Source organism: Necator americanus, chromosome II, assembly GCF_031761385.1.
Source record: "Necator americanus strain Aroian chromosome II, whole genome shotgun sequence".
Classification (NCBI taxonomy): domain Eukaryota; kingdom Metazoa; phylum Nematoda; class Chromadorea; order Rhabditida; family Ancylostomatidae; genus Necator; species Necator americanus.
Window position 1 is genome coordinate 12,092,969 of NC_087372.1, and position 11,724 is coordinate 12,104,692.

Genomic DNA, 11,724 nt, shown 5'->3' on the forward strand with positions numbered 1-11,724 from the left:
TTAGTGCAGTGAAGTGTGTTGAAAAGTGAGGATCGCTCCAGTGAACAAGGTCGAGTCGCCTGCCTGCCTTTAACACATCAGAAATCATCAGCTCTACATTATCGGTTATTTTTGAACTATAAGTTCTATAGATCTAAAGAATCGCTGCATCATCGGAACAAAATCCATCATTCTTTATTTACATTGTTTATTACTTTATTATTTATCTAAAAAAACAAAATATTTGGCGATGGATAGTCATTCTTTCTTCTTCGACGAATTCAATTCAGAATCATAGAAGTAGTGTTTTTCTAGAGTACAATGATCCACAATTACTAACTTACTTTTCTAAGTATAGGTGTGTGGAATGCTAAAATGCTTAGGCCAGAAGGTCGTACACGGAACTGATCCCTGCTCGTTGCATTCTTTATCCTGTCTTTTCACTATGTATTTTGTATTGTATTTTATCATCGTTCTTTATTTACATTGTTTACTAAATTATGTTTACATTTGTAGATATATATATATATATCACTTTGTATTTTGTATTTGTGCTTGCCACATCCTGTTTGGTCCATATTGAGCGCAATAAATAAATAAATAAATAAATAAGTAGACAAATACATTGGAATTCGTAACTTATTGGTTGGTTAGGATTACGGACGCATATGAGACCTCTTAAATTTTCAGCGGCGGCTATATAATCATGCAAGAGTTTTTCAGAGTTCAGTTTTCTACATGAATTTCCTTGCTAGTATGAATGTGATACGGATGCACAGAAACATCAAACATCGTGATTTGGGCAGCAAGAACGCAAAAGAACGATCTCATTTCCGCGACGATTTCGCAGACTAACAATTAGTTTTTTAATATCCTAAATATTTAACAAGCTGGAGGCAGTTAGCTTTAGCATTTATTTCGTTGATTTTAGAGCGAAAAAACTCTTTCTGACTATGTGTGCAGTAACATTACATTTTTTCGGCACAAGCCGAATAATAATAACTTATGCGTAAAGGTGAACCCATCCAACCAGGGGAAGATCAGGAAACTGAAAGAAAACTATCAAAACCTTGACTCTTAGGGAAATTCATGGATATATCGATTTTACACGCGAATATAGAAAATACTGACCGTTATCTCGCATCCTTCGCATTCAGCGTTTTCAAATTCACACTTAAAACTCGGAATTTTTAACCTTTCTGTGAAATTTCGGTAGGAAATCTCACGTTGAAAATGAAACCTGCACATTTTGAGTCCTGAACGGAAAGTAAGAGGAGACACAGTGCCACTTATGGCGTATATATTAATGTTAAGTTTAATTTCATTTTTCTAATTTTTCTTCAAGGACTTTCGATAGTTTCGAAGCTGCGAAGGTAGTTTCAATGTCGCTCCAATTAACTTTACTTCAGTTTTTTCCTTGAATTAAAAAATCGGTGAAGAATGCGATGTTTACTTTTTGCTTTTGTTCATCTTGTCCACTATTTTACGATCTGCCGTACACTTTGATGAAACGTTAACCAAGTAATTTTATGTGAAGTACGTAATCTCTGGCAAAAAAGAGGGAAAAGAAAAGCAACTTGCAAAAAAAAATATTGCGAACACTTTCTTCACTTGCATTTCCAAAAATTTTCAATCTTTTTTCAAATGTCGCATTTTTGTAGATGTAATCGATCATGATCAATCAGATTCTCAGTAGGACCAATTAATTGGAACAGTTCTACACACCATATAACGCGCTGTTGCAGTGATCGCAATCAGCCATTGCTCCAAATTAAACCCTTGAAATCCGTGCATCATTAAATGCATCAGTTCTTGGATTACAGTTGGACTGTTCTTGTTGAAACATAATGGAAGGATTTGTTGCTCTTCGGCTCGTGTTACCCAAAAATGAAAGTAAAACCCCCAGAATGGACTGGTTTTTGGGGCGAGGCAAAAAGTTTTGACGTAGAGTGAGTGAATAGATGGATGAGAGAGAGACGTGATGAACGACAGAGACAAAGAATTGGTTAGTTCCCCTTCTATATAGAGAATATTTTTATCGAGTCTCTGTTGAGGCAAATAATCCTACTTTTCTTGTTCCCATTCCTTTCGCTCTTCCTTCCCTAATAGGAAATCCTTCCAGAATACTCTCCTATTGAGCCACTGTTAAAAAGAATAATTGTGTGATATCTATTATTCTTATAATTATTCTGGTATGGTTAGGCTTTAAAAGAAAAGGAAAAAAGGGGAGAATACAGACATTTTTTATTTTTTTATATAATTCCAGAAAAGTTATAACATTATTCAGTAATTTAGGAGCCGACAAGCAAATAAAGAATTAGTTTAGTGCAGGAAAAATAATTGAATCAAACGGAAAATTCTAACAGTGAGTTTCGATGGCTACATCTAATGATTGTTTTATGACAAAGACTAATCTGGAAAACAAAATTTTTCGCATTACAAATTACATTAAGCATTAATCAATCATCGAGAAATGAAAAAAAAAACTTCCTGACAATATCATCGTTCATATCACAAGCAGGCGGATGAATGAAAAAAACTGCGATGGAAAATAATTGCTTTCAAGAGGGTTATGTTTGCATTGCATCCACCACACATCTCATCTGGACATTCTATCAAAATTTATTGCTGCTAAAGAGGAGAAGAAAGATGAATAATATATGAGGTTGTGCTAAAAAGTAACAAAAATTAAATCTGCATAAAAACACTATTTTGTCGGGGAAAATACCTTTTCAAATAACAAAGCATAAGACACTGCTTTCTTTTTGTATCGGTGCGCGAGTTTAAAATTAAAGAAAAACGATATTATACGAAATCTAATAGGTTGTATTGGTACTGCACTGCTACATATCCGAGTTTAGCTAAGCAGGAAACGATTGTTCTGTTTCTCCAGAAAGAAGGTGCTGTTCAGAACTGCATTCAGTTATTGAAAGTTATATAAACTAAATATTGTAATGAATACTGTATATATTGTAAAATTAAAGTACATCAGAAACAGGCCCTTCATTCTAGAAGTCCTATAGTGGAACAGACCGTGTTAATGCAAAGGTGAGATTACTTCTGGAACCTTCGATTGTCCAAGACATTGGTGGTTAGGGCTCTAGGGGCCTTATAGTATTGGCATTCGAATAATTTCATTTTTTTCCTCAAAATTAAAAATAATCTTAGCTTGACATCGATCTAGAAGAGATAGAAGTTGACCTATCAAAGGGTCAATGATGAGGAGGATGATTAAATAAACATTGATTTCATCAATTATTTGATAACACGAATATTTAAAAAATTAATCTGTTTTAATTTAAGGTAAGAGTAGCATTCGTTCCCAGTATTTCCCTAATATTTTAAGAAATGATGCGTGTAAAGAATTGATCGTAACGAGATGGATGTGAGTAATAAAAAAAAATGGAATGGAAGGAGAAGATGCACGCGTGTTCATCGAGGATGAAATGCGGTGTGACAGCAGTGATTTCGAACCGCCACATCATGGAACTGCGACGCAGGTGACGGGACGAAATACTGATGCACGCGAGGACAGAGTGCTCGCTGAACATTCTCAGCAATTCTCTCCACTCGATCAGAGTGAAAATCGAGAGATTCTAAGAAGTCTAAAACCACTTACTCCCATATAATTACTACAGTGGACCTTCGGAGAACGCAACAGCAACAATTACTATATTTAGACATGTTCGTTTGAGAATATAATATACTAGGCGGAGATTTCTATTTAGGACTCTACGAAAAAGGAAATGTACATAAAATTTGACCACGAGTGTTTGGCTGTAAAGATTGTAACGTAAATAATAGTATAATGTAAATAATAGTATAAATAACCAGATATGAGCGAAACTCTGAAATGATAGAAAATAAGAATGAAATAAAAAGGATAATATGATAAGAATAAAAGTAAATGGCATATGATGCTTTTTATTTTTATTCTTATTAAATTAGTAGTGCATCATCACATAATGTTTCAAGTGAAGAGCTCCAGGAAGTAAATTAAGCCAACTTCCGGCAAGGTGAGAACAAACTAAGCCTGTTAAATATTTACTTCTTAGAATGAGTCAAATGCTTTCCTTCAAATCCACAACTGAATCTGAAAGTCCCAGATTCGTTTCAAGTAACAGAGTAAGGATAGAGTTACATCTTAGCAATTATCTTTTTTCAATTTTTGACTCCTCATTCGCAGAGAGGACTGGAATGAGGAAGATGTGTTCTAGAATGCCCGTTTAAATAGTATAATAATTTCGTTTGTTTTCTTTAACGGTATGAAGTAGAAATAATATGAAACGCGAGAAATATTAAGTTTTGAAGCGATTTGATATGAAATTAAACTTTTTTGAAATGATGACTTTTAGCTCAAGTTAACCCAACTAGGAACTACTTTCCTAGAGTACAGCATTTTTGACACTCACATATTTCTGTAAATGTAGGGCACGATCAAAAGAGCTTGTGCGAATGAATCAAAATACTCAAAAAATCAGAAGATTTGTTGCCTTGTGCCCATGAAAACATAGAAAAGTTACTGAAAAAAAGAACATGTCTTCTGGGAATAATTACCACGTTCGCTCAACGTCTCGCTATTGCTAAGTACTAAAATGTGACTCTGAAGTGCATAACGGAATTGAAATAGGGCAAACATGGAAGAGTTAGACAGAGGCGTAGCGGGCAGTCGCGTTCCAGTTCACCTGGCTGTTACGCTCTATGGATAGCACCAGCAACTATAAAAGAGAACGAAAGTAATTGAATTGGATGAGAATCGTGCCTGTGTGGTAGCAGGCCGTCGAAAGCGCAGACACAAACTTTCTGAAGTCTCAGTCACCAATGTCTCCGACACAACGACGCTGTCTCGACGCAAGTGCTAGCTTTAAAACCGACCGCTTATCTCGGATTTCCTCCGGAATGTAATTCGAGAAACTCCACGACTCTTCTTTGAACACACATAATGCCGAGTCCGCACACACTCACAGGGGTTTTCAGGCGAAAATCTTCTCGAAGTTGCTTACAGAGACAATTCGAAGTGCTAAGTGCTGTATAAAGCATTGTTTCTGCAACAACAATAAAAAAAACAGCAATTGCGCAGTAACTCCCCATCACTGCTGAAAGGAAAGAAATGGTAGCTAGACGAGTTCGTGGTGGGTCCATGCACAGAAATTCTTTGCCATTTGTTAGATTGTTACCTACAGTAATCAGAAAGCAAAATTCCTAACTAAGACCAAAAAGACTAGTTTGCTCAAAAAAAAGAGGAGATAAAATGTTGGAAATGGAACCAGTTACCAGTAGAACTCAGATCAATGCAATTTGAAATTTGGACTTTTCAAAATAAGGGGAACTTCAAATCGTCGTTGATGTCGCGAATGTTGAACTGAAGATGACGCCGATCCACTGGGGATATGACAACCGCCATTCCGTTACTTGATACGTACATGTGTAAAATGCAGCTGATTGACACTTAACTCTTTCACATCGATTTTGACCGCCTCCTCTCATGTGTGCAAAATTCCTATCATAAAGCGAATGATTCTAACTGAAGAGAAATTTGTTTCGTAGAACAGTAGTAGTCTAATACAGTAGAATAACAGAAAAAATAGATTATTATATGGTTGAATATTAGAAAATTAGTCTAAAAATTAATCTATGCTGGTAGCAAAATACAAACAAGGAAACAAATTCTGGGAAAAGCACTCAACTCAAATATGATCATTCCCACGTAAAAATCAATAAAAAAACGACCATACGTGCAGAGAACACTCTAGACGCTTCTGATATCTTTTAAATTCATCGGATTTTTCATTTTTCCTGCAAATTTACGATGATTTTTTTTAGCAGTGGATTTTAAAAATATATGTATTCCCAAGATAACAAATTTGGATTAGATGTGATCCAAATTTAAATTTGAATCAAAAATATCAGATAGCTGATGGTTTTACAACATTTAAACGACACACCACCTGTCTATGTCCATAGTCTTAAGGTATGCAAAGAAAGCTGGAGGAATCAGGTGCCTCTCTGTATGTCATGCGGGTATTTTCTCGCAAAAAAAAGCTCAACTAGAGGGCAGAATTTTCACTCACATCTCACCGTAATCACCTCCATTTTTGTAAAAAAAAAAAGATACACTCAAATGAAGAAAAGCAGAAGAAAAAAGGAAATAGGAGATATTCTTCCTATAAACAAGGAAGTGAGTGATAAGCAACAGACGATGGATGATTAGAAAAGAGTTTTGGTAGCAAATTATGCAGATTTCGTTTCGAAGCTGATGTTTCTCGTCCGCTTTTCCATTTTTTTTTTCAGAGAATCAAAATTGTGCTATTCTAGTTGTGCGTTGAACTGAACGTCTCATTTCCCTTTGGCTACACTAACGACTGGGACCCTACTTCACTAAGAAAATAATATCCAAATAGAGACATGGGATTTGTTTCCTTCGGTGTCGCCAAAAAAGATTTTGTTTAAACTTCAAATTGTTATATCGCTCGTTGAACAAAGTCATCAATTTTTAAAGTGACACTCCTAGGTTTCAAAGAAAGAAAGGAAAACAAAGTTAATGTATGAAGTGAAAAACTAAAAATGTTTCTGTAGAAGTAAATCATTAGGATTCACTTTTACTTGACTGGAATGTTGAAACGTGTAGGTTTACAACTGGTTGCAGTAACAGAAGAGAAACAGGTAGCATGCATTCAATTAAGGAAAGCAACTGTACATACCTGTACATTATTTTTGTCTTCAGATAAAAAGAAGAACTGTACGGTATTTTAGCAAAGTTGAGATAGTTAAAAGCAGTTCACTACGAAAATCTGACGATGTTCAGGTTTCTGCATCTCGGGACAATTAGAGGGAATTGAACGTGATAGCACACATAGTCGCGATCTACACCCCCATCCCTATCTTTTTCTCTCTTTTTTTTTTGAAGTAATCGAGACATCATCAGTTCAGTGGTACTTTAAAGGCATCACCCCACGAATCTGAGGTGGTGCAGATTTCAGGTGGAGTATTCTTATAAAGGATAGTAGGTTATAGAGAGGAGGGTGATTCCGTCCATTTCTTCCTAATTGCCTTAAAAAACGGCCCGGAGGGCACGGCTTCAGGCGTTTTGGCGCACTATTTTCTACGGGGAGTTCGTCTGGAGCGCGCCAGCCTTGGCATCTTCCGAGCCGTTTTTTACGGCAATTAGGAAGAAATGGACGTAATCACCCTCCTATCCATAACCTACTATCCCTTATAAGAATACTCCACCTGAAATCTGCACCACCTCAGATTCGTAGGGTGATACCTCTAAGTAGTTCACATGCTGATAATGCCATCACAGATACGTATTCCTTTGCTTTTCCTTTCGACAGCGCAAAAGAACGAATGAAATTTTTCTAGTTCTTCGGGATATCTCTCTATTTTTGAGCCCTTTACACTACATGGGATTGTTCTGTTTAAACCAAGCCTTCGGGCGCGCGTATAATCTACAACTAGAAATATATTTATACATTTATGACGTATAAAGATAAAGGACAAAGTGTCTGATGCTAATCACTGCGTTTGGGATGCGCACCAGCACGTTCACTTCAATTCAGAATCGCTTGAGGTCCACGAACGTGGTAGGTGGACGGGGTTAGCCGATGTATCAAGTCAGTGTTTTTATCCTCATAGACAAGTTGGTACCAATTTAACGCACCTGGAGGGATAAAAGTCTTGGTTGGCACCAGGGCGGATCCGAACCATCGATCGATCGTGCAGACACAGTGGAACCACTCAGCGGCTGTCCCATACAACGTATAATATTCATGAAATAGATGAAATTAATTATAATAAAAGTGTAAATTTATAACGTAGAATTCATAGCCAAGTTAACATAGAAATTGGTACCGGATCACAAAAAACCACACGCGTACAACCAATGACAGAAAGAATTCGCAGATGACAACGCAGAACAACGTACACGTAACGTTACGACGACATAATAACCTTTGGTATTCATAAGGTACGTAACACCATGTCAGAGTCATTACGCAGCACTATACGCAGGTATACAGTAGTTACGCATTCATACTGTTTACACACATTTATTCCCTGGCATGCCGACGATTTCACAGCACTCAGCCACACCTACATTGTTACGGTAATTCTAACGCCGCATTAAAGAAAGACTGAACATCGTGGCCGACTGAGGATTTCATTTATTACGATGAAATTTCCTTCAGGAAAGATTTTAGGACTCAAATGTTGGTAAAGTGTTGGAAGAGCATTGAAGGATCGTTATAACAATTTTGGCGTAAGAAGGTGCGAATGGAAATTGCAGGCTACGATTAGTGGTGGGAGCGCTGAGCTAGAGCAATTAACCATCGAGCGAGGAGAGACAATACAAGTGAGGCCAAACAAGCGAAACCGCATTGTGTTCGGCCTGTTGTGGTGGTGATGTCCCGCTGAACCTACGTCAAACTCACACTCGCACGATGAGGAAGCCGATTTATGCAAGTATGGCGGAGGAAATGTCTTGCTACCTCATTTTACAGAGCTTCCCAAAAAGTCCCACTACATTTATAGGTAAATAGATTAAAAAATCTTCACTGCATTAATTTTTGCACATATAAAAAAATGACACATAAAAAGTGCAATTTTCGAAAAAAAAGGAAAGAAAAACCAACAACATGTTGCTTATTTTGTTCGACTACATTTTTGTCATCTTTCTGCTATGCTCGAAATTCCGCTTTCCAAAGATGTCAGTTCTCCGTTCGTGAAAAAGTTTCTGCGAATTTTCATCGTATTCACCAAAGTTAAACCTAAAAAATGATGAAATGCCTTTGGAAATACACTGATCGATAAAATTTCGTCTTCTTATTAAAACATAAAACCCACTCGAACATAAAAGCAAAAATTTTCTGGTCATTCTATCATGCAGTGGTTCAAAAACGTAAATAATGGTGAAGCAACTATAATCAACTCATTTAATGTCAGGAATCTGGCAATTCTGACCGACAAACTGATGTAGCGGAGTCGGTAAGAGGTTCCGCTGTGGCCGTACGATCAATCGATGGTTCGGAACAGACCTAGAACCAACCAGGCTTTTTATTTCTTCGAGGTCGACAAATTAGTAACAGACTGGGATGATAAAAACTGGCTTGATACATCGGCTAACCCCCGCAAGTCGTTGTAGAGGCTAGATCTCAAACGATTCTGAATCGAAATGAACATGTTGGCGCTCCCCAAGAGGTTTGATCAACGTCAGACACTTTATTCACTTTAATCTGGAAAATCTCAAGCAGTTTTTGACAGTTTGAGAACACAACAACAAATACAGCGGCAAAATGTATTGCTCTTGAAGAATGCGGAAATTGATGGGACTTTTAGAGATATCTCAGTAAACAACTTTAAAACACAGCATTTCTACTTAGCCTATTCTAGCTCAAATAACACATGTGAAAAAATATTTTAGGTTGCTAAGTGAAGATGAGTTTCACCAAAATTCTGAGCTTGATTGCATCAGTGCTTCAATCGATGTTGTTCAGGGATCAGTTTTTTGTCAAGATTTTTTTTTTGGATATTTTACCGTGCTTCGGATGTTTCTTAGCAAAGATTTCAGCTTTTTCAAATTTCAGAAAAAAAAACTTATAAGATGTTGTACTTAAACGGAACTACGAGCTTCGAATACCTGCATCGGCTCTCTATGGCGCCTTGTTGAGAGTACCACGTCATATATTCAATTATATTTCATGAAAATAAAAATATAAAAACCCTTCGCTTCCGGTGTTTGAAAACTGATTTCACAGGTTCTCTTCCGCTAACTCCCTCCGCTTCGATGTTGAAATCGTCATTCAACATTTAACTTGAATTCTGTGTAGCCTCTAGGAAATGTTTTTGAATATCAACCTTTTCAGGCTAGCACCCAGTGTCTCCCACAGGAACACCTGTTAATGGTTGGCGCGGTAAAAACTCCACTGTTCTATTTCTGAAACTGGAAGAAGAAATTAATGGGATTATGAAAGATACGGATTCTCGAAAAAGAAAGAAGAGCGTTCATCTGGGTGCTTTCTCTTTTTGGAAGACCTCAGCAAGAGCATGACTGCTATAAATGAAATAAGAATATATAATCATAAATGTGTAAAAAAGATATTTTGAAAATATATGTATATAAAAATATGAAAATGTATATATAAATACTATGCAGGAGCAACTAGCACAAAAATCAGTTTCCATCGCTTCCATTCTTCGGATATCTATGTGTTCCGAAAATCATGAACAGTGCTAACGGACTAGTAGTTCTCGCTTTATTATTGTATTTAGCTTTTATTTTCGATAAAATCACGTTTACGTTTAAGTCGTTTAGAATATTGTGGAAAATTACTGCGACATTCTATTACAACAACAAAATAAATGTCCGAGACTAAAATTAGAGACAATCTCTATTTATTGTAGTATGTACTGTCAAGATTAATCAGTCTTACGTAACTGAATGTCAAAAACTCGAATAACTCCCCGAACAAATCACTGCCTTAGATTTTTCTTCTTCTTTTTTTCTTTTTTCTTTTTCTTCTTTTTTTCTTTTTTTAAAGTCTTTTTTTTGTCCTCAGCATTACCCTATGTAAAAAGAGCGTCACAATCGCGAATGGTGATTTTTAGGTGAAACAGTCAAATGCCAAAAGATTGAGGGCGGAGGTATAGATGTATTAATTTTCCTTTTGTAAGACCTTTAATTTGAGTTGAAAATGAAAAAGTGAATCCCAATGGAAGCTTCTTCTTTTTGTCGCCAAACTGTTCCTCGGTGAACAAAAGAATACAATGAGCTATGTGATCGAAGAGCGCTTCACCTGTTCCTCTTTGGATAGCACTTGGAATGTTGCAGATTTTACCACACAATTCGGCCTCAGTTCCTCTGAGCCGGATAAGAAGCACACGGAAATTTGTTCCTCCAAGATCTAACACTAAGAAATCTCCGTATTCTGTGCCATTCGGGATAGCACGTACGTACGATGGAAGCATTTTAAGGCCAATACCAGGAGGAGTTCCTTTTCTGAGACCTTTCTCCATGCCATCATGTAGCGCCAACATTACACCTCTGAGCTGGTCATCCGTAAGCATCAAGCATTTACGGGCGTCATCCACATTTCTTGCGATTCTGACACTTTCAAAACCCGATATTGCGTAAGTTGTTTCGTCAATGCAAAAACTGAGCAGATAATTAATAATCCCTCTGTAGACATCAATGAGCATTTGGCAGTCTTTCATCGTTGACGCCATTGTCGTTGTACGGATGGTGATATTAGCAGTACAACAAAGATGATGACCAGCCGGTGTCTAGTTAGTAGAGGATTGAGTGTAATCGTTGGAACAGGAACAAATGCATGCTACATGGAAAAAGCAGAGGTATAGAGTTGCTCCGATATTCTCTTTCGACATCGGAAGTTATCAGTACGAGAACAGTGGAGAACAAAAAGAGAAAAATATCAGAGCTGAACTTTCGTCAACAAGAGAAGCGGATATTGAATTACTCCTTTCGTGCCTCTTTTCTTTTGCAAACATAATGGACCTTTGCATTTATACCACCTTTGAAGAGGAAATATTTTTTTTTAAATCTTATTAGAACAATTCAAAGATAAACAGTACAATCACTATCATTATCAACAACATCTAGTCACGTAAGAGGAAATCTCAATCGTCACCTAGAAGATGAAGGGCCGCGATGAAGGAGTCGTTCAGTACGTTTTTGAGGTTATCACGGCCTTTGTAAGCTTCTTCGCACAGGCTTCAGAGCCGGGAATGCGT

At 36.9% G+C, this 11,724-nt stretch overlaps 1 protein-coding gene across 1 annotated transcript; it reads right to left on the reverse strand.

The window, feature by feature from the left end:
* Nucleotides 1–10,590: 10,590 nt before the first annotated feature.
* On the reverse strand, nucleotides 10,591–11,199 carry RB195_017604 (uncharacterized protein; the record flags this gene model as incomplete). The annotated part of the gene is made up of 1 exon (XM_013440553.2): nucleotides 10,591–11,199. The coding sequence occupies one exon, from the start codon at nucleotides 11,197–11,199 to the stop codon at nucleotides 10,591–10,593; it is 609 nt and encodes a 202-aa protein (XP_013296007.2).
* Between the last annotated feature and the right edge of the window lie 525 nt (nucleotides 11,200–11,724).